This window comes from Nelumbo nucifera, chromosome 2 (genome assembly GCF_055504915.1).
Source record: "Nelumbo nucifera cultivar China Antique chromosome 2, China Antique-T2T, whole genome shotgun sequence".
NCBI classification, from domain to species: domain Eukaryota; kingdom Viridiplantae; phylum Streptophyta; class Magnoliopsida; order Proteales; family Nelumbonaceae; genus Nelumbo; species Nelumbo nucifera.
The window spans coordinates 46,312,265-46,335,096 of NC_142650.1; the positions used below are offsets into that span (position 1 = coordinate 46,312,265).

The 22,832-nt window shown below is 44.6% G+C and overlaps 2 protein-coding genes across 2 annotated transcripts; both read left to right on the top strand.

Annotated features, from left to right (window-relative positions):
• The first annotated feature begins 256 nt into the window (after positions 1-256).
• LOC104602565 (putative protein phosphatase 2C 25) lies at positions 257-2,877 on the top strand. Its single transcript, XM_010266291.3, has 4 exons — positions 257-936; positions 1,578-1,916; positions 2,029-2,208; positions 2,329-2,877. The coding sequence occupies exons 1-4, from the start codon at positions 448-450 to the stop codon at positions 2,488-2,490; spliced, it is 1,170 nt and encodes a 389-aa protein (XP_010264593.1). The 5' UTR covers positions 257-447; the 3' UTR covers positions 2,491-2,877.
• Positions 2,878-16,248: 13,371 nt separating this feature from the next.
• Positions 16,249-21,736, top strand: LOC104602700 (mitochondrial succinate-fumarate transporter 1). The gene is given in 5 exon segments (XM_010266477.1): positions 16,249-16,260; positions 20,221-20,574; positions 20,576-20,672; positions 21,662-21,693; positions 21,695-21,736. Coding segments are annotated over 5 exon segments (537 nt in total).
• The last annotated feature ends 1,096 nt before the right edge of the window (positions 21,737-22,832 follow it).

Genomic DNA, 22,832 nt, shown 5'->3' on the forward strand with positions numbered 1-22,832 from the left:
GGAAGTAGGAGGGAGGAACGACTAACGTGGCGAGACAAACGGGGGGGACCACTCATCACCAGCTGGGCCACGTCATAAAAACTTAATGGTCATCATATCTTTGAAATTAAGGAAGCAGGAAGCGGGTTCACTCTTTGATGTCGCACCCTTCACACTAGTTCTTATCCGAAGCCTTCAACGGTAACTTCCTGAGACCTTCCGTTGCCCCTTGGTAACGAGCCAGGCGTTATTTTGAGATAGAAGGCTGAAGCCGACCATTGAACGGGTTGGGTTAAATGGTTAATGGTTGGTTATTCACACTCCTATTATCCTATTAGATTCTTCTGAAAAAACTGCTTTAAATACCTTGCTCAGTTACTCTTCACCAAGAAAAGGAAACGAACAGCGAAAATCAAGGCAAAGCGAAGAGAAGAGAATTATTAACCAATAAAGCAAACCACAACGACTATGTCCTGTGCCGTTGCAGTGGTAAGCTCTCCTGTCTTCTCGCCATCCAGGGTTTCATCCCTCTTCTGCAAAATCACAGCCTCGTCGCCCGAACCCTTGAGTCTCACCTTAAACCATCATGGGTTATCGTCGTCCTGTTGTGGTTCTCCTTCGTCGTCTTCTCCGCCTTCGCCTTTCAGGATTCGGCTTCATAAATCATTGAGTGGTTTGAGGTCGTGCAAGGAAGGCCGTGTTGGTGTTGATTCGACTTCTTCTTCTTCTTCTTCTCCTCCTCCTCCTTCTTCGTCTTCGTCCTCTATTTTTAAACGAAAGAGACCGGCCAAGCTCGATATTCCAGTTACTTCTTTGAGCTTCGCTGCGGCGACGGATGGGAGGAAGGAGGTTGAGGTTGAGGGAGATGGATTCTCTGTTTATTGCAAGAAAGGGAGGAGGGAGGCCATGGAGGACCGATATTCTGCTGTCGTCAATCTTCAAGGAGATTCCAAACAGGTAGGTTAAAAATTTTCTTTCCTTTTATTAAACCCCTTGCATATTGATCTTGCTAGAATTAGATTGATAATGAAAGCTGCTGGTATGAAGTAGAAATCCAAGCAATGTTGATCGTGATTCTGTCTTAAAATGTTAAATTTTAGAAATTGAGCAGATAGAGAAATTGTAAAAATAAAAAGAAGAAAACGTTGTTGGATATTCAATTTCATTATAATCAGCTATCAATATGTATATAGGATTAGAAGGAGATAAAAAAAAAATTATGGGGAAAGATATAGATAACATGTATGAACAAAATATCTTAAGTGTTGAAAGAATAAATGAAAAAGTTGATACCTTTGAAATCTTATTATTAGCGATTTAGCTAGGATAGGGAATGCGTAGTCTTACCTCAGAGTAAGGATACAAAAGATTCCAACAGATGGGATTTCATCAAGAAAGAACTTAAATGAGAGAGGTTAAATATATACCGAAAAAGTTTGGAAATCATAGAATAGGTAGCAAATGTGACCTAGAGATGGGTCATTCAATTGCAGAACACCTTCCCCAGTTGTCCTTTTTCATTTTTCTTCTTATTGTTCTGGATCATAATCTGATAGATTCTTATCATTTGTGGGTTTTTTTTTTATTTGTAATTTCAGGCATTCTTTGGTGTTTTTGATGGGCATGGAGGTACAAAAGCTGCTGCATATGCATCAGAGAATATTGATAAGAACATTATGGACGAGTTGATGAGAAGAGGAGAAGATGAAATTGAAGATGCAGTTAAATATGGGTACCTGACCACAGACTCAGATTTTCTCAAAGAGGACGCTTATGGTGGAGCTTGTTGTGTAACAGCGGTGATCAGGAAAGGTGATCTAGTAGTGTCTAATGCGGGAGATTGTCGTGCTGTTATTAGCAGAGAAGGAATTGCTGAAGCCCTCACATCTGACCACCGACCTTCAAGGGAAGATGAGAAGGACAGGATTGAGACCCTGGTAAGCCTACCATTATATCATCTAGTATTCAAACTTTCTTAAAATCCCAAAGAAATGTTTTCCAATCTCTCCAAAACAAATGCTAACGAGTTGTAGTGAAATATCTTTTCAGGGTGGTTACGTTGATTGCTGCCATGGGGTATGGAGATTACAGGGTTCTCTCGCTGTATCCAGAGCAATAGGAGATAGACACCTCAAGAAATGGGTCATTGCAGAGCCCGAAACTAAAATCCTAAAAATTAGACCTGAATGCGAGTTCTTAATCCTAGCCTCTGACGGGCTATGGGATAAGGTAATTCCGCTCTGCTTTATAATTTCAGAAGCTTAAAATTAGACCTAAAAATTAGACCTGATTAACTTTCTCCAATTCTTCAGAAGCTTAAATATTTTTCTTCTCTCTCTCTCTTTCCAGGTCAGTAATCAGGAGGCAGTAGATTTAATTCGTCCATTTTGCATGGACACCCAAAAGCTGAAACTTTTGTCCGCATGTAAAAGGCTTGTAGAGTTGTCTGTTATGAGAGGTTCCACTGACGACGTTAGTGTAATGGTAGTTCCATTGGGTCGTTTTATTTGATATAGATTTGTTTCTAGAGAAGAGCTCCTTCAAAACAAATAGGCTACGGAGACCTGATTCTGGCCTGCCAGTGTTTTTACAAAGGAACTTGCTCGTGTAGAAAGCTAAAAAGTTAGGCTTATTGAAAGGCCATAGATGGTGATTGTTGTGGCAAACTGGCTTTGCTTGAGATATAACAGCATAGCAGCAAAACAAAGATGGTCTACACTTGTAGCAGAAGACCCCTGACTTATATTATTAATAGATATCTAACTACAATTTTATTATTTGAACCTCCAATGTGGAGAATAAAGAAAAGAGCCCATTCTTGTAATTATTTATCCATTCCTCTGATGTATTTCCTATAAATTTTAATTAGTCTATAAATTAAATTCCTTATTATCTTTATGCATCTTTCTTCCATTGCCAACTTTTTTTCATCAAGAGAGCTATGGGGGTGTATTCTTATGCTATAATGGCAATTGTTTATACTACAAACTTTATGATTGTGCTGTCCAAGGTTCTAATATTTTGGGAGAACATTTGCAGTTTGTAATATTTATGAGAAGAGCAAGTGAATAGGGGTTATGAATCCACTTTTGATGAATGGCCATGTAGTTTTAGGATAATGGATGTAGATTGTAGAACAAGTTGGTGAAAGGTTTTTAAGAAAAGAGGCTAAAACACAGGGACTGAAACTTCAAGCCACCATAACTTTTGACTTGGGCATATGTTTTTGACATATAATTTGTCGAAACAATAGTCTCTAATCTCTATGAGCAATTGAGCACTAGACATTCTCAAATTATGGATTTATTTGCCTTTTTCAGGCCCAAATTGGCAAATTCTATCGTTTTGGCCTTCAATCACAGGTTTTTCTGAAAAAAATACTCTACTTATTCACGGAAAATCTATGCTGCTGGGAAGATATGATACGGGAATAGCCCTCCCTTCATGAATTTTAATAAATACCACTGGTTTATGATAGGTTGATTGGTTAGAAGCTTTTCCAATATCATAGTTGAAGCAAAGTTTTACATCCTTGCCATTTTTTTTTTCATATTTGAGTTCAAGTTTGATTGGGAACCCATTTTTCATTCGAATACAATGTTTAAGAGAGGTTGAGTCTGATACTCTGATTAAGAGTCTAATTCAAGTTTTCTCTTCTTGTAGATTCAAGATCTTTTGCTTTTCTCTTTTTTTCTTTACATCAACAATACTTCTTACCTAACATAATTCTGTTGCTGGCAATGACAACGATGATAGATAACAGGGATGGATATGGCAATGAAGAAGTAATAAAGTTTATTCAATTTGGAGAAATAAAAAATAAGGGAGTTGGACCGAGTAAGCATTTGATAAATCCAGAACCATTTGACTGGGTTAGGATTTACAATATTTAACTACTTGAAGAATAATAAGACAGAAAGGGATCTTAGAACAACGAATCACATACACGTACACGCATGTGACATACATCCCATTCGCTATGCCCCAAGAAAGTTTCGTCCCGCATCCTCTGCTAACAGAGGTTGACAGCATCCAACGACGAAGCTTTTATTTCTAAGATGATCGAACATGGGAGCTTGCTTTGACAGTGTCAAATGGGGCCTCTGGACCTGTGTCAACTACAACTCTCTGAGAGGACGTTCTTTTTTAAGATTTTGAGAGGGGAAAAGTTGGTCAATGGGATTTTGGTTCTCATTGACCAAGAATCCCATATTCTTTTTTCAGATTTATGTAGGGATCAGGAAAAATTGCCAATATTTGAATAGGATAAAAATGTCCATTTTAATAATGAATTATTATAGTTAAAATGGTAATTGCATTATTTATTTGGAAAATAAATGCACTTACCCACATAAATGTTTCTTAACAAAAACTTATTCAAGAAATTAAATTTACCCAGATAAATAACTTACCCAAAAGTGAACGAGGTAAGTTTGGCACCGAAGGTGGATAAATTAATTACCCAGCGAGAAATTGGCCAAACTGTGTAGAATTAAAATGGCATCTCGTTCCAACAAAGAAAGAATTATAAATCCTTTAGAAAACTCACTCATTTACCCATTTGGCAAAAAAAAAAAGGCTAAATATATTTAGCCAAATAACATTTTTCCATAATACTTACCAGATAAATGCATTTGCACATAATGACTTATTATCAAACGAACAGAGTATCGTTAAAATCCATTAAATCAAAAGTGCAATAAAAAAACATTGGCATAAATTGCGATGACGTTAAAACCTTGATTGGATTTTGTTTGGATGTTTACAACAAGAAAACAGTTTGTACTTATTCATGAGACGATGTTCAGTTAACTTCAGAGTTCAGGCCATGTTTCAAATCTTCTATCAACCTCACCCATGGGAACACCAAGTCGGCAGGTCACCGAGAGTGGACTATGAAGACCAGGTCCTCCGTGCTTAGAGAGTTTATCTGGTCGTTGGATCCTTGAGGGAATCACACTTGTCAAAAGACGTATCTCATTTTTGACCTAATCAACCCTAATGGAAACGGAACTCTTTGGGTCAAAATTCAAAAATCCAAACCGCTGCGTAACTGCTTGTCTACTTCTATTTGTTCCATTCGAAGATGTTCAAAGCTCTTAAAAGGGACGGACCCACGGTGCATCCTGGTTCTTGTTTTCAGACTTTTAGGTTATATACTGAGTCCGATACGTGGTTCATTTATGGTTCGGGTAGTTAGGGCTGTCAATGGTCCAGGGCCCCAGGCCACTCTGAACTAACCCAAGTACCCAACGCTAATAACACAGGGTCCAGGTCTACATTGTGGGTCACCATTGGGTCAATTTCTGGGTCTGCATTTCGATTTTGGATTATAATTTGGGTTGGACTGGTTTACGTGTTCCAACCCCATTAAGACTCAACAAATTATGATGTACATTAGGGCTGCAACTTGGGCCGGGTTGACCCGAATCCAACCCGAAAAAGTTGGATTGGGTTGGGCCAGGTTGATGATCGGGTTAGGGTTAGGGTTGAATTCTTGAACCCGACATTAGTTCGGGTTGGGTTAGGGTGGACCCCTTGGGCAACCCGACCCAATCCGAACCTGACCCCTATAGTACTAGACTACTTGTCTACACCTCTACTTGTCTTTTCCTTTTATGTTTCATTATGGTTGATTTCATGAATTTATATTTTTTTAGAAAAAATCTATCATAAGTCATAACTCTTGATAAATAAGTACTTATTTTTCTACTAGATTTTAAGTGATGGGAAGGTTGGGTTGAGCCCAACCCAACCCAAAGTTGACATCGGGTTGGGTTAGGGTTGAAGGAATTAGTTCGGGTTAGGGTTAGGGTTGGGTTAGGGTTAGGGTTGGGGGTTTAGAACATAAGGTTGGGCTAGGGTTGACCTCAACCTGACCTAACCCGGCTCGACTTGCAGCCCTAATGTACATGCATATAGGATACCGACAAACATTCTTAGTGACTGTTTGGGAGGGTTTTTAAGATGTGGTTTATGGTGTTTCCAATATGGAAACCTCCTAAGTTGTGTTTGGTGAAAATGTAGGAAATCAATATGGGTATTCCAAATGTTAAAATCATGATTGTAACATGATATTACCCTAAGCGTGTATTTTGCTCCATGGGCGTTTTGTGATAGACGTTTATCAAAATGTCACCATGTCATTACCAAATCAGCATTTTCCCATCTTATTCATCCGCACACATTGATATTCACAAAAGTGGATTTTGATTTACATGCACACCAACCGTTGGGGGAAACTTCATTTTAATGCTTTCCCCAACAGTTGAGCATTTATTCACTGTTTGCCGATGAAGTGCCTAATTGTCCATAAACAGTGTATCAAGTATTTTTCTAGGTTTTAAAAACAAATTAAGTACAAACATTTATTTAATAAACATAAACCATACCAAACACATACTAAGTAATTTATCTGAAATCTGGGTATTCAACCAAAGTGGCTCAGTTAGTGCAACTCGCCCCAAATAAGGTTTTAGTATTTCTCATGATTTACTTTAACAATTTCATATAAGGCGTTTGAAATTATACTTTATAAGAAATATAAGAAACAATTTGAGAACTGAGATGGTAGAAAGCATGAGATACTACTCGGTGCAAGGTAGCTCGCTGCAGAGCAGTTCGGCGTATCGTAGGGGGTTTTCTGCCTGACAACCACACCTGCCAAATCTGGAGACTGCGCCCACGTCTCTCGCCTGGCGGCGTTGTGCCTACCAACCTTGGAGGTTGTTTCTTGTTTGGCAGGACCGTACTCTGCAGCGATCACCTTTGCCCGCCAGCTCAGCTCTGACAAATAATGGCTAGCCACTCCAAGCCGTTATTTGACAGTAGATCGCCACAACAAAGATTCGGAGGCGGTTGCACCTGACATGTCAGGATACTAGTATATAAGGACCCCGACCCCCAGGGGCGAAGGTATTGTGTCATCTTCTTCCTCACAGGTATCTCTCGTCCGTCGCCAGCTAGGAGCACAACCACTTCCAGCTAGGAGTGACTAGATAGCGCATCATCAATTGGCACCGTCTGTGGGAAATGCTTCGAAAAGCCTCTTTTGGCCAAGCATTTTTAGTCAAGTTTTCATGGCTTCCTCCAGCAACGTCGGGCGCAGTGCGGATATGGATACTTCCGGGGAGCAACCTCAGATCCCAATGGTGTGTGTCGATTAATTCACCCTACCACTCTCTATGGATGGGGTTCCGACTCTGAACATGCCTCAGATCACAGTGCCAGTGAGTGCTCCACTCCCCTCCACGGTAGGTACAACCTTCGCCGAACCGTCTGTTCCCCCGGTAGTCGGACAAAACCAACTCAAAGACCTGATGCACTGCATGCAAGCTATACAAGCTCAAACACAGCAAGTCCAGCAGCTCCAACTATATCAGCAATAAGCATTGCACCATGTTTATCAACAACAGTTCCCACTACTGCCTCAGAACTAGCAGCCGGTTCCACCTCGGCATCCGGCCACACAACAAGCTGGGCTTCGCCGTCGGAGCGAACACCTCTCTCGCTGGGGAGAGACCCCCTAGACCCAAAATGCTCCTAAGAGCCAAGTCTTGTCCCGCGGGCAGGAGAGAGAAACCAGTTACTCCCACCTCGCCACGCATGGTTAGGTCGGGAGATTCTCAGCCTAACAGACCCGCATCACCTCAGCTTTCAGAGTTTGAGATCCCGCTCATAGAAAACCGATTCGAGGTCCTGGCCGCGGACTCTAGACAAGGTCCCTCGATCCATAGCCATCGCCAGCAGTCTGGGCCACTCCCTGCAAGAACTGTGCCTAACAACACAGAGGCCAGCAGCACCAATGCGGAGCTGACAAAGAAGCAATGGAGACGCTGCAGAGCCCGCCGAGCTACAGCCCAGAACTTGCTCGGACTCCTCAAAGGAAAGGAAGAAGCAAGCTCGAGAGCAGGGAAAGCGACTTCGCTCCTCTCTGTGCCATCTCCCTTGTCTCCCAAACTCCTGGCCGTCCCGATGCCAAAAGATTTCAAGGTACCTCCCCTGGACAAGTATGACAGATCATTCGATCCGAATGATCATGTAGATTCTTTTCAGTCTCAGATGCACATAGCCGGGGCAGGTGAATCCTGCATGTGTGGAGCTTTCTCTAGTACATTTAAGGGGGTAGCTCGGACATGGTATAGAAACCTCGCGCCTGAGACAATCAAGAGTTGGGCACAGTTTGTACAGATTTTCACCTCACACTTTATCACCAACAAGAGGTGTCCGAGGTCTCAAGAAAGCCTTCTCGGCATAGTCCAGAGGGAGGGGGAATATATCCACAGTTACATCAAGAGATTCAATGATGCATGCCTACAGATACCTGATCTAGACCCCGCAGTAAGGCTCACAGCAGCCAAAAGAGGCATAACACACAAAGAATTCAAGTGGCACGTGGTTGCCAACAAGCCTAAAGATGTAACCGAAGTCCTCAAGCTCGCGGACCAGTTCATCGGAACAGAGGAGGAGATGAACCAAAAGAACGAGAACCCACCGGAGAAGAGGAAAAGAGAAGGTGCGACCTCAACTAACGGGGACAATAAGAGGAAGAAGGAACCAGCTCGGGGAGGAAAGCCAGACCAGTCTCTCCGAGCTCCTCCAGCTGAAAGGACGAACTACACGCCCTTGAACGCGAAGCGAGCATAAATCCTTATGGCGATCAAGGATGCGTCTTATGTGAAGTGGCCACCTCGAATGAGAGGAGACCCGAATACTAGAAATAAAAATCTGTATTGCCATTTTCATAGAAATCACGGTCACAACACCAAAAATTGTAAAAACCTCCACGATGAGATAGAAGAACTCATCCGTCGCGGGTATTTGAGAAATTTTGTACAAAGTGATAATAAAACAGGACGGCAGGGGGAGCAAGGTAGAGACGCTCCCGAGTCCAGCAACAGGCAAAATGAGCAGTCGCAGAGGCAACCACCCGAAGAGAGGCCAGTTCGGGGAACAATCCAAATGATCACCGGCGGATCGATCGTTGTGGGCTGCACCTCAACCGCAGCAAGGACCTCGGCTCGCGAGATCGAAAGAGAAGAGCAGAATCCCCTGAAGCGGCCAAGGATAGAGGAACCGATTTTCTTCACCGAAGATGACGTGCACGGAGTCCAGTACCCCCACGACGACACGCTCGTTGTGAAGATGAGAATCAATGATTTCGAGGTAAAGCGCATCCTCGTCGAATTCGACAGTTTGGCGGATATACTCTTCAAGGCTGCGTTTGACAAAATTCAGCTTCGGGAAAGCGATGTCAAGCGCGTGAACACTCCCTTGGTGGGCTTCAGCGGAGAGGAAGTCAGGCCCCTGGGGAGAGTTACAGTACCTGTGGAGGTCGGCACATGGCCTAGTATTGTGAGATTCGACCACACTTTTCTAATGGTCGCGACTCCCTCCCCGTACAATGCCATAATAGATCGGCCGATCACCCACGTTTTACGCGCAGTGGTGTCCACCAATTACTTGGCTATGAAGTTCCCAACGGACTTCGGAGTAGGGGTAGCGCGGGGCGACTAGCTCGAGTCTCGCAAATGCTACATCGCCGCCCTGAAAGGGAAAGCCAAGGTGGCCGACGACCTCGAGTTGGAGCGACCTATGGAGCAGCATGAAGAGCGAGCTACGCCCATAGAAGAGACGGTCATTGTACCTACTTCGACAAATGATCCAACTCGGACTATCCAGATCAGTGCTTCAATCGAGGAGCCTCTACGATCTCAGCTGGTAAGCTTTCTACTTAAAAATTTAGATGTTTTTGCATGGTCCGCGGAAGAGATGCCCGGCACAGACTCTGGAGTCATTACTCACAAACTGAACACTGATCCTGTAGTTAGGCCCGTTAAACAGAAGAAACGCAACCTAGGCCCAAAGCGTTGGGGAGTAGTTGACGAGGAGGTTGGGAAGCTCCTCGCAGCCGATTTCATCAGGGAGATCCATTACCCGAGCTGGGTAGCCAACCCCGTTTTGGTAAAAAAGGGCAACGGTAAGTGGCGCATGTGCGTCAATTATACCGACCTGAATCGAGCTTGCCCAAAGGACTGCTTCCCACTTCCCAAGATAGACTGTTTGGTGGATGCGACCTTAGGGCATGAGTTGCTGAGCTTCTTGGATGCTTACTCGGGCTACAATTAGATCATAATGGACCCTGGCGATAAAGAAAAAACGGCCTTCATAATCGAACTAGGCCTGTATTGCTACAAGGTCATACCCTTTGGGCTGAAAAATGCCGGGGCTACTTTCCAAAGACTTGTAAACCGATTGTTTGAGCCATTGATCGGCAAAAAAGTAGAGTGCTACGTAGACGACATGGTCGTCAAAACCCAGTTTTCGAATGATTTAATAAAAGATTTGCATTCTGTTTTTGAAATTTAGCGCAAGTTTAACATGAAATTAAACCCGAACAAGTGCATTTTTGGTGTCACCTCAGGTAAATTCTTAGGTTACATCGTCAACCGACGTGGCATTGAGGCCAACCCTGATAAAATTAAGGCCATCTTAGATATGAGACCACTTCGGAAATTGAAGGAGGTTTAGAGGTTGAACGGCCGCAGAGCCGCTCTGAGCCGCTTCATGTCTAAATCGGCAGATCACTGCATGCCTTTCTTCAAGGCAATTAAAAGAAGGGCTTCGATTGGACCGAAGAGTGCCAGCTCGCTTTTGACGAGCTCAAAAGGTACCTCGCTAGCATCCCGGTGTTAACCCGACCCGAGGAGGGAGATATTTTGGAGCTGTACCTCTCCGCGAGTGACGAGGTAGTCAGCTCAGTACTGATAAAAGTAGATCGGGTCCAACGACCCATCTATTATGTTAGCAAAGTGTTGCAGGAAGCAGAGACGAGGTATCCGAAGATCAAAAAGTTGGCGTACGCGCTAGTTGTTGCAGCTCAGAGACTTCGATCGTACTTCCAAGCTCATACGATCGTCGTCCTCACCAATAAGCCTTTGAGGCAAGTCTTGCTCAAGCCCGAGGTCTCCGGTAGGTTGACGAAGTGGGCCATCGAAATCAGCGAGTACGACATCCAGTACAAGCCGCGAACTGCTATCAAGGCCCAAGCCTTAGCTGACTTTGTCGCGGAATGCACTTTCAGCACTGAAGTCCCCAAGTCGGACGAGCCCGAGCACAGCAAGGAAGCTTCAACCAGCGCGGCCTCTCTCCTGGTTAAACCGAACCTGACCTGGGATGAGGAGCCCTAGATCCTCCATGTGGATGGCTCGTCAAATCAGCGGGGTAGCGGGGCTGGAGTCGTTCTGTACGGGCCAAGCTGTGTGAAATTGGAGTATGCGCTACATTTCGAGTTCCCTGCGTCCAACAATGAAGCGGAGTACGAGGTGTTGATAGCCGGGCTGACCCTAGCGAGTGAAGTAAAAGCTAAGCACATCGTTATCTGCAGCGACTCCCAACTCGTGGTCAACCAGGTCACCGGCGAATATGAAGATCGCGCGCCAACCATGGTCGCCTACTTATCCAAAGTCAGAGAGGCTCAGCTCAACTTTCAACCCTACTTCATCAAGCAAATCCCAAGATCCGAGAACGCCGAGGCCGATGCCCTGTCCCGATTAGCCAGCACAAGCGATAACAACATGAGAACCGTGTACATAGAGAACCTGCCTCAGCCTAGCATTCTCGGGGGGGCAGAGGAGGTCACCCTGTCGTACAAGCAAAGCCGAGCTGGGTTGATCCACTCGTGAGCTACCTGCTACACAGGACCCTCCCTACAGATCGTAATGCTGCCAGAAGGGTAGGGCATCAGGCAGCATAATACGTCATGATAGACGGATGGCTGTACCGAAGATCCTACACGCTCCCTTATCTGCGCTGCTTACGACCTTCTGAAGCCGAGCTCGTGCTCCACGACATTCATGAGGGTTTGTGCGGCGGACACATGGGGGGCAGGGCTCTTGCCCAGAAGGCGCTACGACAGGGATATTATTGGCCAATGATGAAGGCAGATGCGATTGAGTTTGTGAGAAGGTGTGACAAGTGTAGAAGCATGCCAACATCTACCACCAGCCCGCCGCCGACCTAAAGTACCTTACCAGCCCATGGCCCTTTGCACAGTGGGGGATCGATATACTTGAACCGTTTCCACCAGTGACAAGACAGAGGAGGTTCTTAGTAGTAGCAGTCGATTATTTCACTAAGTGAGTGGAGGTTGAACCTCTCGCAATGATCACGACGCGAAGTGTGCAGAATTTCTTCTAGAAGAATATAGTTTACCGTTTCGGACTACCCAAGTGCTCATCTCTGATAACGGCAAACAATTCGAGGACATTAAGTTCCAAAACTGGTGCAAAGACATGGGAATACAACAAAATTTCACCTCGGTGGCGCACCCTCAAGCAAATGGTCAAGCGGAGGTCACAAACAGAGCCATTCTCCGCGGACTGATGGCACGCCTAGCCCGAGCTAAGGGACTGTGGGTAGACGAGCTGCTCAGCATACTATGGGCTTATCGAACCACGATGAAGACCCAATGGGTGAGATCCCTTTCAACCTCACTTACGACATGGAGGCGGTAATCCCAGCCGAGATTGAGGTCCCTATGCTACGCCTGGAAGCATATGACGACGAAGCAAACAAGGATGAACTACACACCAACCTCGACCTACTTGATGAGGTGCGGGAGCTCTGCGTGGGTCAAGAAGAGGAACCTCCACGTCGGAGACCTGGTTCTTTGTAAAGTCATGGTACCTGAGCCCGGTGTTGGTAAGATCGGGCCAAATTGGGAATGACCCTACCGAGTAAAACGGGTACTCAGGGAAGGAACGTATGAGCTTGAAACCCTAGAAGGGAAGCAGATACCTCGGGCGTGGAATATTGTCAATGTAAGGCATTATTAGTTGTAATTACCGAGCTGAGTGGATCACAAGTCGCTCCTCGAGCCTAAGGGCCAAAGTACCGAGCTAAACCTCGACACTAGACCCAGTCGCCTCCTCGGCATGGGCGAACTCCAGAAGAGGGTAGACCACAAGTCGCTCCTCGAGCCTAACGACCAAAGCGCCGAGCTAATAAAAGAACCTCGGCACCATATAAGATCCAGTCGCCTCTTTGGCATGGGCGAGCTCCAGAGGAGAGTGGACTATAAGTCACTCCCTCAACCTAAGGGCTAAAATACCGAGCTAACAAAGGACCTCAGCACCATCAAAGACCTAGTCGCCTCTTTGGCAAAGGCGAAGTGCTAAGACACACCCAGCTCGGGTATGAATACCTGTAATGGTTGTTACAATATGTAGCCTGTGTGCAGACAAGTCGGGCGTATACCCTACAATGTCGCTCACTTCGGCAAATTACTCCTAAGTACGAGGTGGCAGTTCGGGGTAGCAGCTAAGAAACCCCTACCTCGGTGACCTAGCTCGATGACTCAATAGTTCGGAGAAAGTTACATAATTATGATAAAATAGGAGGTAATTGCTCGACACTTTGCAAAAAGACTTTCATTAATTTTGTAGTTCATTACAAGGGCAGAAAAAGAACAAAAAACGCCGAGCTCGCAGGCTCAAAATACAAAAGACCACTTGGACTACTTAGGGGACTTGTCACTCTTGCATGAAGCCTCCGCGGAAGTACCAACCTGATCGGTGGCATTGGCTTCTCCAATGTCATCATCACCCTCCTCCTCAGAGTCCGGGTCCTCAGCAGCTAGAAGGGCTACCTCCTCAGTGATTCACAAAGTGGTGATGGCGCTTACATTGAGCTGTGGGAACTCACGCTTGATCAGCCACCTGCTGAGCTTGAAGCCTTTGCGGTAGGCCTCCACCAGCGCCCCATCGAACTCTTCCGAGCTCTTGTAGTCCTCAACGGCCTTCACCTTGGCCTCGTCCATAGCCTTGAGGAGGATCTTTGTTCGCTCCTTAACATCGGCCTCGAGGTTCTCCACCCGGCGCAGCAAATCTTCCTTCTTCGACATCAATACCTTGATATACTCTTTCTGAGCTATCGCGTCGCTCTCTAGCCGGTGGATCTAACCGCGAGCTAACTTTAGTTCGGTGTGAGCCTCGCGGGACAAGCTCTCGGCAGCCAGGGCCCGCTTCAAGAGCATCTCGGACTGGAGGGTCAGGGCGTGCACGATGGAGTTCACCTGCCAAGAGAATACTAGTTAGTACCGGCAAGGCTACAAAACCAGAAATCAAGGCAAAACAAGACTTACCACCATGCAATGAGTAGCGGCTCGAGCTCCAAGCTGGGTGGTCGATGGGAAGGGCCACCCCGCGGGATTACGGACTACAAAATAATCCCGCTTTCAGGCCAGGATTTTACTAGGGAGGTCGTGTAACAATTTGTAGCCCGGGCGAGGGGACAGGTAATAGGTCCACTTATACTCGGGAAGGACACAAGAAGCATTCTTCTTTATTGACAAAATAGATGAGAAAATGTCGAGGTCGAGGGGTAGGGCATAGTCAAAGCATAGGGAAATTGTCCCGACCACATTCCGGATGGAGTTTGGGTGAAGTTGGTCTATGGTGACTTCTATGATTAGGGGGTGTAGAGGAAGACAGAGTCCAGCCGCGAGCTGTTCTCCGAAGATCACGATCTCATCATGATCGTGTTCCCAAGGGAAGTTGCCCGCGGGAAGGTTATAGGTATACTCCCTCGAGAGGTTGTACTTATGTATTAGGGCCCTAAGTCTATCTACGGTCATGGTTGAGGGACCAAACTTGTTCGGCACCTGACCTCGAGAAGAGGTGGATGCCGGGTTATCTGAGGCCTCCCACGCCTCATAAGAGGATTGCACCTCGGAAAGGCCCGCTTGAGCCAAGGTACCCACCTTGGGCACATCTAGAAGACTATCGAAACTATGGTTTGACATAACTATTGAACTGAAGCGAACTGAAAAGAGGAGCTAGGGAGACTCACCAAGAAGAGAGACCGAACTGAAAGACTGATGAACTAGAAAACCCGAGCTGAGGACTTTAACCGCGACCTCAAGGCAAATGCTAGTGAACTTGTGGCGGAGAAAATGACTTAGGTCCCCCCTATTTATAGCCGCAAGGTCAGGGGATCAACGGTCGAGATCAAGGAGATCTGACGGTTCCTGAGAAAACCGGTTGCACGACCCTCGAGGTCGAAATCAGTTTAGTGCATTTTTTGGCATCCGCGGAGTCTATGGATCACGTGATGTCCGCGCGTAAACCGCATGCGACCTGGGTTATGCTTGATTGAGCCGAGCAGCCGAACTGGTCCGACCGATGAACTATCTGACTGGACGGCCTGAACCTCGAGCCAAATCCACCCATCACGCCATGAACTCCCTACACCAGGTCAGGACCCCTGGCCCGGGGAATTGGGGGGCAATTGATGGAGGGTGATTTGGCCCTACCTCATAATGAGGGGACACGTGGACGTGACTCGACATAAGTGACAACTCAGTGTAACGAGCTCGTTATAACCCATCCTGACAGATCGCCATGAATGGCAGCTCGCTACAAGATAATACTCCGTTACCCTGGGCTAAGACTCTCCCAAATAGGGAGCACCTCGAGCTCAGACCCTCCCAAGTAGGGAGCATCCCAAACTGAAGACACTTCGAGTTAAGCTCGTCAGCTTCCTAACTAGAATAAGCTCGCTCCTGTCCAAACCTAAGTAGGCTACCTCGGAGACCTGCCTTGAGTAGAAGCACCTCGACGCATCACCAACAGCTCGGTGTAAGGTAGCTCACTGCAGAGCAGCTCGGCGTATCGCAGGGGTTTTCTGCCTAACAACCGTACTTGCCAAACCTGGAGACTGCGCCCACGTCTCTCGCCTGGCAGCGTTGTGCCTGCCAACCCTAGAGGTTGTTTCTTGTCTGGCAGGACCGTACTCTGCAGCGATCACCTTTGCCCGCCAGCTCAGCTCAGACAAATAACGGCCAGCCACTCCAAGCCGTTATTTGACAGTAGATCGCCGCAACAGAGATTCGGAGGCGGTTGCACCTGACATGTCAGGATACTAGTATATAAGGACCCCGACCCCCAGGGGCAAAGGTATTGCGTGATCGTCACTCTAGCTCTTTAATTTCTCTGCAACTCTCTCTCTCTCTCTCTCTCTCTCTCTCTCTCTCTCTCTCTTTCTCTCCCAGCTTTCAATCCGGTTACTAACTTAACCATCGGAGTGTTCCCGCCGGATGAGCCCCCCAGATTCCTTCATCTTCTTCCTCACAGATATCTCTCGTCCGTCGTCAGCTAGGAGCGCAACCACTTTCAGCTAGGAATGACCAGATCGCGCACCATCAGAAAGAAAGCCCTTTAAATCACAAAGGAAAAAATGTGAACAGGGAGCTTCAATGGGATTATGGGAATGGCCATGGAGGTGTGTGGAACTTGGAAGAATAAGTCTCTGAGGTGGAGGTAAGGGTAATCATGTAAATATTTGTCTTATTCCAGTTATATTCAATGTAGTATTTACTTTCCTTCTGGTTGAAACCATGAAAATAAAAATTTGCGGTCTCTTGCTCTTATATCTATTTACCATTAATTCTGTCATTGTCTTCTTTATCCTACCTAAGTTTCATGATCCATTTGCTGATCCATTGATCTATTCACTTGGTAAAGCTCAACCTTTCCAAGGGTTGATCCTGTGAAGTTTCTGTTTGACTTGATCTAGATGGGACATTCCTCAACTCAGATCATCAAGTTCTTAAGTATGAATTTTCATTTGGGTAGCATCATTTTTTCAGAATATACATCATGAGGTTAGTTGCATTAATAGGATTGTTTGGATGGTAGTGAATTGCTAAGAGGAAACTAAGGCCTAAGAAACTTGGAAGTGCTACCAACTTGAAGTTGTACTTTATGTGGTGTCCTCACTCCTCATAGGTAAGTTGCCTACCACATGGGACATATTTGTCATAAATTTATAAAGCTGGATTGTGATGCAGAGTGACTTTCTCTTTTGGAGTCAATCCCCTTACTTGGTTATTTTAAAGGGGTTGCGACTTTGAGATCAAGGCACTGACTCCCTTCTTGGGAACAGTGCTACACCAGATTGCCATATCCTCCTTCTGCATGTATGTTACATCCTTGCTTGGTTACTTTAAAGGGTGGAAGAACCATTCTGTACGAGTGTCATGTGAGGTGTCATATCAGTAAAAGATTATATCGTCTAATTGGGTTGAACTCTATATTTAAGACAGAGAAATAACAACAAATAAATGAAGTGGGGTTTGCAATTTTTTCATTGCTAACTATTAGGCTTCATTTGAGACTTCAGGAAAAATTAGATATGAACAATAGGTGCAAGAACTCCCAATATAGGCTAACTTAGCTACCTATCCAATTATCCCATTCCTCTATCTAAATAGAGATTATCAAGTTACAAGTGTCCCCAGAACATTTGTGCCCGATTCATTCCTTTTAGCCATTATATCAACCACTGCATTTGCTGGTCTTTGGGCCCATGAATAAGTCATTATCAGTTCCCTTTCCAGTTGCTTTATATCTATTATGAAATTTCTAAATCACCATGTGTACTAAATTCCTCAGCTACATGACAACCACTTTTGAATCCCCTTCCACCACCAAGTTCCTGGTATTAAATGTCCTACTCAATCTCAAACCCCATGGTGTTGCAGAAACTTAACCTCTTGAAGTGGGGCTTGCAGTTCATTTGACTACTATAACAATTCTAGATTATTCACTTTAATTAATTGACATGAGCAATATATTAAATTTATTGTGAAGTTTGCACCATTTCCTGTATTTGTAGTATACATTAACAAAGTTAGGGCTGGATAGTGCTAGGTAAAAATGTTCTAATGGGTGAAAAATGTCATATTTCTATGAGGATGGAGTGGTAAAGATCCTAGAGATGTTGAAATAGTCTAATGAGTTCAGATAAGCAGTTTCTTTTTTCTTATTGCTTGTAATCCATGTAAAGAGTAAAGGGCTGCTGCTGGTTGAGATTAGTGGAACTGTGGATTTGGAAATGCCACTGGTTGCCTGAATATTTTTATTGCTTGTCCTTGAGAGACCAAATTCTTGTCGAGGCAGACTTTTAGATCTACTCCCTATTATTATCATATTCCTTTTGTCACTATGTAGAAAAGGAAATGGCACAATTGGTTGGCTTGCATGTCACACTGCCGAAGAGGTTACTTTGTCCTTAAAGATGCCCCCCAGTGATATCTCCTATATTATTCAGGAGAAAGCTAGCAGTTTTACATATGTAAGAATGTAAATCCTAGAAAGCTAGCAGTTTTACATATGTAAGAATGTAAATCCTCTCTTTTTTCTGTGATTCCCTTTTCTTTATCATGGTTTTATGGTTGATGCTCTTTCCTGCAAATTCACTTGGTAGAGTGATATAAATCTAGGTGGCAAGCATCTTTCCTGCAAGTTCTCCAAAATGTCAAAATGAAGCATTAGGGTTTCAGATTGGTTGTGTTAATTTGTCCATTTTAGGTTGGTTTCTTTTTAAGGTTGGTTAAGGGGTAAAACAGAGGTTTCTTATTCTATTTATGCAATTTTTACATACCAACTCCTAACTGTCAAGTGATACAAAGAAAAACCAGTTGATCAACTGGAAGGAGATTTCAAGGAAGAAAATTAGAGAATGGTCTAACTTCTTTCTTGGGAGCTGATGATGCACAATCTGGCCGGTCTTAGCTGTCGATGATCTTGCCTCTGAACTGAGCAACAGGGACCTGAAACGGGAGGAGAAGAGAAGCTCCGGGGAGAACCCGGCGTAAGGGCTCCGAAGCTCAAGTTAGAATCCTTCAACGGCAAGAATAACCAGATAGCGCGAAAGTTAGCATACCTCGTCCCTGGGGGGGTAGAAGCCTTTTATAACCACCTCGTGCACTCACTTCCAGGCCTCCGTCAGGTCGGGCATGATTACTTCTGAACTCCTGCCAGTTCGGGTGTCATTTCCTCTGGTCGGGCAGAACCGCCACTGTTCCTATTGTCGGAGCCGTCTCTGCAGCTAGTGACTACGGTTGCAGGTGGCGGTGGCAAGAAGCCGTTTGAAATGCGGCTGCCAGGCGTCAGATCCCAAATCAGTCAGGTACGTCGCCCTTGGATAAAGACGTCCTTGGTGTCGGGTACGTTTGGCTGGCCTGGTGTTTTGGAAGTGAAGTGTTGGAGTGGCGAGCGAGGTGCCTTGAGTTCGGTTTGGAGTGTTCCGAGCTGCCACGGGTCAGCTCGGGTCAGCTTTGTGAGGCTTGGGGCCCAGTACTGTTCGTGCTCCTTGTAGGGAGCTCGGGTTCTCGGTAGGGAGCTTGCTCTTAATAGCGAGCTCGGACTCTTATTTGGGGAGCTCGGACCCTTAACAGGGAGCTCGCTCTTAACAGGGAGCTCGGGCTCCTAGTAGGGAGCTCGGATTTAGGGAGCTCGGGTTCTTAGGGAGCTCGGGCTCCAAGTACCGAGCTCGGACTTGGGGAGCTCAGGTTTTAGGGAGCTCCTGTCCCGAGCTCGGACCTTTGATAGGGAGCTCGCTCTTAACAAGGAGCTCGGACTAAGTACAGCGGTCTGGAGTTCGGGCTCGGTAGTGAGTTTGGACTTGCTTCCGATGTTCGCTTTGGGTGCTCTACTGTCCCGAGCTGCTTGCCTTTGCCATGTGTCGGGCGATCGCGAGGTCGGGCCAAATTTTCCTTCATCAGGAACCTTGGTTGGAGCATCCTTGATTGGAATAGAAGAACCGAGAACTAATACAGTTCTGATAAGAATCCACATAGTTGAATAGACTGTGGGTCTCCTCTCTAGTTTGAGGGGATTCTGCTGATCCATTCTATAACAAGCTGATATTGGTAGAAGAACTTCACTTGCTTGCTACCTCAATGGAATTGGGAAAATCTTCTGAGATCAAGTTTAGATGGATCAATGCCACAAGCGATTTTTGTCCAGATCAAGTTTTAGGAGGGTCTTTGTGTCGTAAATTTCTATTCCTTCTTCAGTTTTTTTTTTAGAATCTCAAAGACATTTTTTTAGATAGTTTATAGTTTTTACTTTTTTACTTGAGCAAAGCACTATATGTGTACTATTATTTTTCCTGCTCTTTTCCAAGTGGCCATTTGATAACAGCTGAAGTCGCTGAACTGAATGACTTATTACTTTGTCTCTTTTGTGAATAAGTTATTAAGAAGGTTGTGGGATCCTTCGTGGCTGAAGCTGAAGTTGGATTGATTACTTACTCTTGAATATTATATTGTTTAGTTATTTTGTCTACTAAAAGGCAAAGCAATAAGTCATTTATTTCTCCTGTTGTCAAATTGCCACATAGAAGAAAGAATGAAAAGAGTTCAGCATAAGCTGATGATACGACTGATGATTGCAGGTGGTGAAGATTGGATTGCAACAACTGAAGGGACTTGGCCCTGAGCTTTTAAGGTACAAGGGTCCCATACACTGTGCTCGCATGATAATCCATGAGGAAGGACTTCTTGGGGTCTGGGCAGGGGCTGCACCAACTGTTATGCGCAATGGGACAAACCAGGCTGCCATGTTCACATCTAAGAATGCATTTGATGTAGTCCTGTGGAAGAAACACGATGGAGATGGGAGGGTCCTCCTACGACGGCAGTCCATGGTATCAGGTTTCCTGGCGGGGTCTTCCGGTCCTGTATGCACGGGACCTTTCGATGTTGTGAAGACAAGGCTGATGGCTCAGAACCGGTCTGGAGGTGACCTGTGAAGTATAAGGCATGTTCCATGCCATCAGAACCATATTTGCAAAAGCGGGTCTGCTTGCCCTGTGGAAAGGACTGATGCCCAGACTCATGAGGATCCTCCTGGTTAGGGATGGCAATTTTGTGGGAAGTTTTGGGTATCCGACCCGTCCTGACCCTAATAGGACCCGTTTATCAAAACGCTATAGGGTTTGGGATGGGCTTGGAATTTTAGATTAAAACCCTATAGGGTTTGGGACGGGTTTGGATTTTGAATTAGGGTATCCGATACCTGATACCTGGGATGCAAAAATATGAACCCATTATATTATATATCATGCACAAATTAATAAACTTTAAGTACTAAGGGTATGTTTGGCTCGTATCCGGAATCGGAATTGGAATGGTTCAGACAGGAATGGGAATGGGAATTAAAATCAGCAGGAATGGGATTTCATTCCCAAGGGAGGGAAGGGAATGGCCATTCCCTCAAATGGGGGAATGCCATTCCAGCAGGAGTGGGAATGGGATTCAAGATTCTGCCCAATCAAACAGTTAGAATCAGAATATTCCAATTCCAATTCCAGACCCCTATTCCTGCAAGCCAAACGGACCCTAAGATAATTATTTTATTATTAATATTTTATTTGTATAAATTTCTTGTGATTAAAATCATCATTTGATGTAAATTTAGATTTGATAGATTGTTTATTTCATTTAGTTATAAAATGTTAATTTTAAATATTATTTTTTTTAATTTTTAGTTGGAATTGTAAATCATATATATGTATTGATTGTTTTGATGAAGACAAAAGTTAATAAAATCTATTTTATTTCATTAAATAACATAAAAGGTGAGATGGTTTAGTGACTTAAAGTAGTGTTAAGAGATTTGGCGCTATTATTAATTGATTTGGGTTCAAGGCACATTATAAGCATTAAGAAATTTTTTTTTAGTAAAAAACTTTTAGCCAAGGGGTTTAATGGGTGGGATGGGTCGGAACGGATTTAATGGGTTTGGGACGGGACGGGCTTGGAATCAAGGATACATAGTTAGGTTCAAGAATGGATAGGACAATTTAATGAATACCTTATCCGTTGTCATTCTTACCCCTGGTCAGGCCATCATGGGGGCTGTGGTTTGACCAAGTTACAGGCCTTTACGAAAGGAGACATATTGCATGATGCACCCTTGTAGGGACAAGTCCAACATTGAATTGTTGGCTGGCGTTCACCGATTCTTTAGTTGTTCTGAAGACATGCGTAATTCCCCGTTTGGCCACCATGAGTATTTTAAGGATAAACCAACCTATTATACAAGAAAACCTTTCTTTTGCAAGAAGGTATTAAGTTGACCTGCTAAGAACGGCGCATATTGGGGGAAAATTTTCCAGGGTTTCCAGCCTAACAGAGGAGAAGGACTAGGTGAAATTTTGAGGCATAAAAATTCAACAGTATTTTTATAGGTTAGTATCTATTTATTAATTGAACTTTATGAGGCACCCTATTAGAATTGGAAAAAAAGTTGAGTTTGAGTCCCTGCTATGAATCTCAAATTCAGTATTTGGCAAAATTAAAAAAAAAAAAAAAAAAAAAAAGACGAAGTAGTTCCTTTGCCTTTAGCTTAAAAAAACAAGAAAGCCCTAACAGACAAATAACTTTCTGCATCTGTGCCCTTAGGGCCTGAATGGTTCAATGTTTCTTCACTTGTTCTGATGGTGGGGTTGGTTCATGGTTGTGCATAAAACCGAGGCACCGCAAGTCTCTGAATGTGACTCCATATGAGATGGATTGGCCTAGACCTAGAGAAAGGACGGAACAGTTCTACAAATTTGGGCCCCTTGGAAGGGGCTACTCCATTTCTCGTGTCTTTTATTCCGAGATAAACTTTTGAAAGGTGTATTCAGGTGGGTACCAATTGAGTTGATGCAAAATTGTATCTCTAGTCAGATAGCTTTTATAACGTTACAACTGGAGTACAATGGCAAGCCGCATTGACCTGGAGGAATTTAATAATATCTCCATTCTCCAACTCTTCCTCTGATTCCCCTTTAGGAGACTTTATGAAAAAGAGCAAGTGGCAACGTGGTGTCTCATGGGCCATTGAATGCAACCCACTTGCTTCATTATGGCTTTGTTATCTGCTATTGTTCATTTTCCTTTTTCTCTCGATGCATGACGTGTGCAATTTCCACTTCGTATGTTTATGCTTCTAGGAGACTAGGACCATGATGATGGCTCATGTTTACGCTTTTATCCTGTAAGAGATACCCAAGACCAG

Bases quoted from the DNA above. Each gene is read 5' to 3' on its own strand.
- LOC104602565 (XM_010266291.3), top strand. From the start codon at position 448: ATGTCCTGTGCCGTTGCAGTGGTAAGCTCTCCTGTCTTCTCGCCATCC. The intron at 1,917-2,028 runs GTAAGCCTACCA...ATATCTTTTCAG, and splicing joins AGGACAGGATTGAGACCCTG to GGTGGTTACGTTGATTGCTG. The intron at 2,209-2,328 runs GTAATTCCGCTC...CTCTCTTTCCAG, and splicing joins CTGACGGGCTATGGGATAAG to GTCAGTAATCAGGAGGCAGT.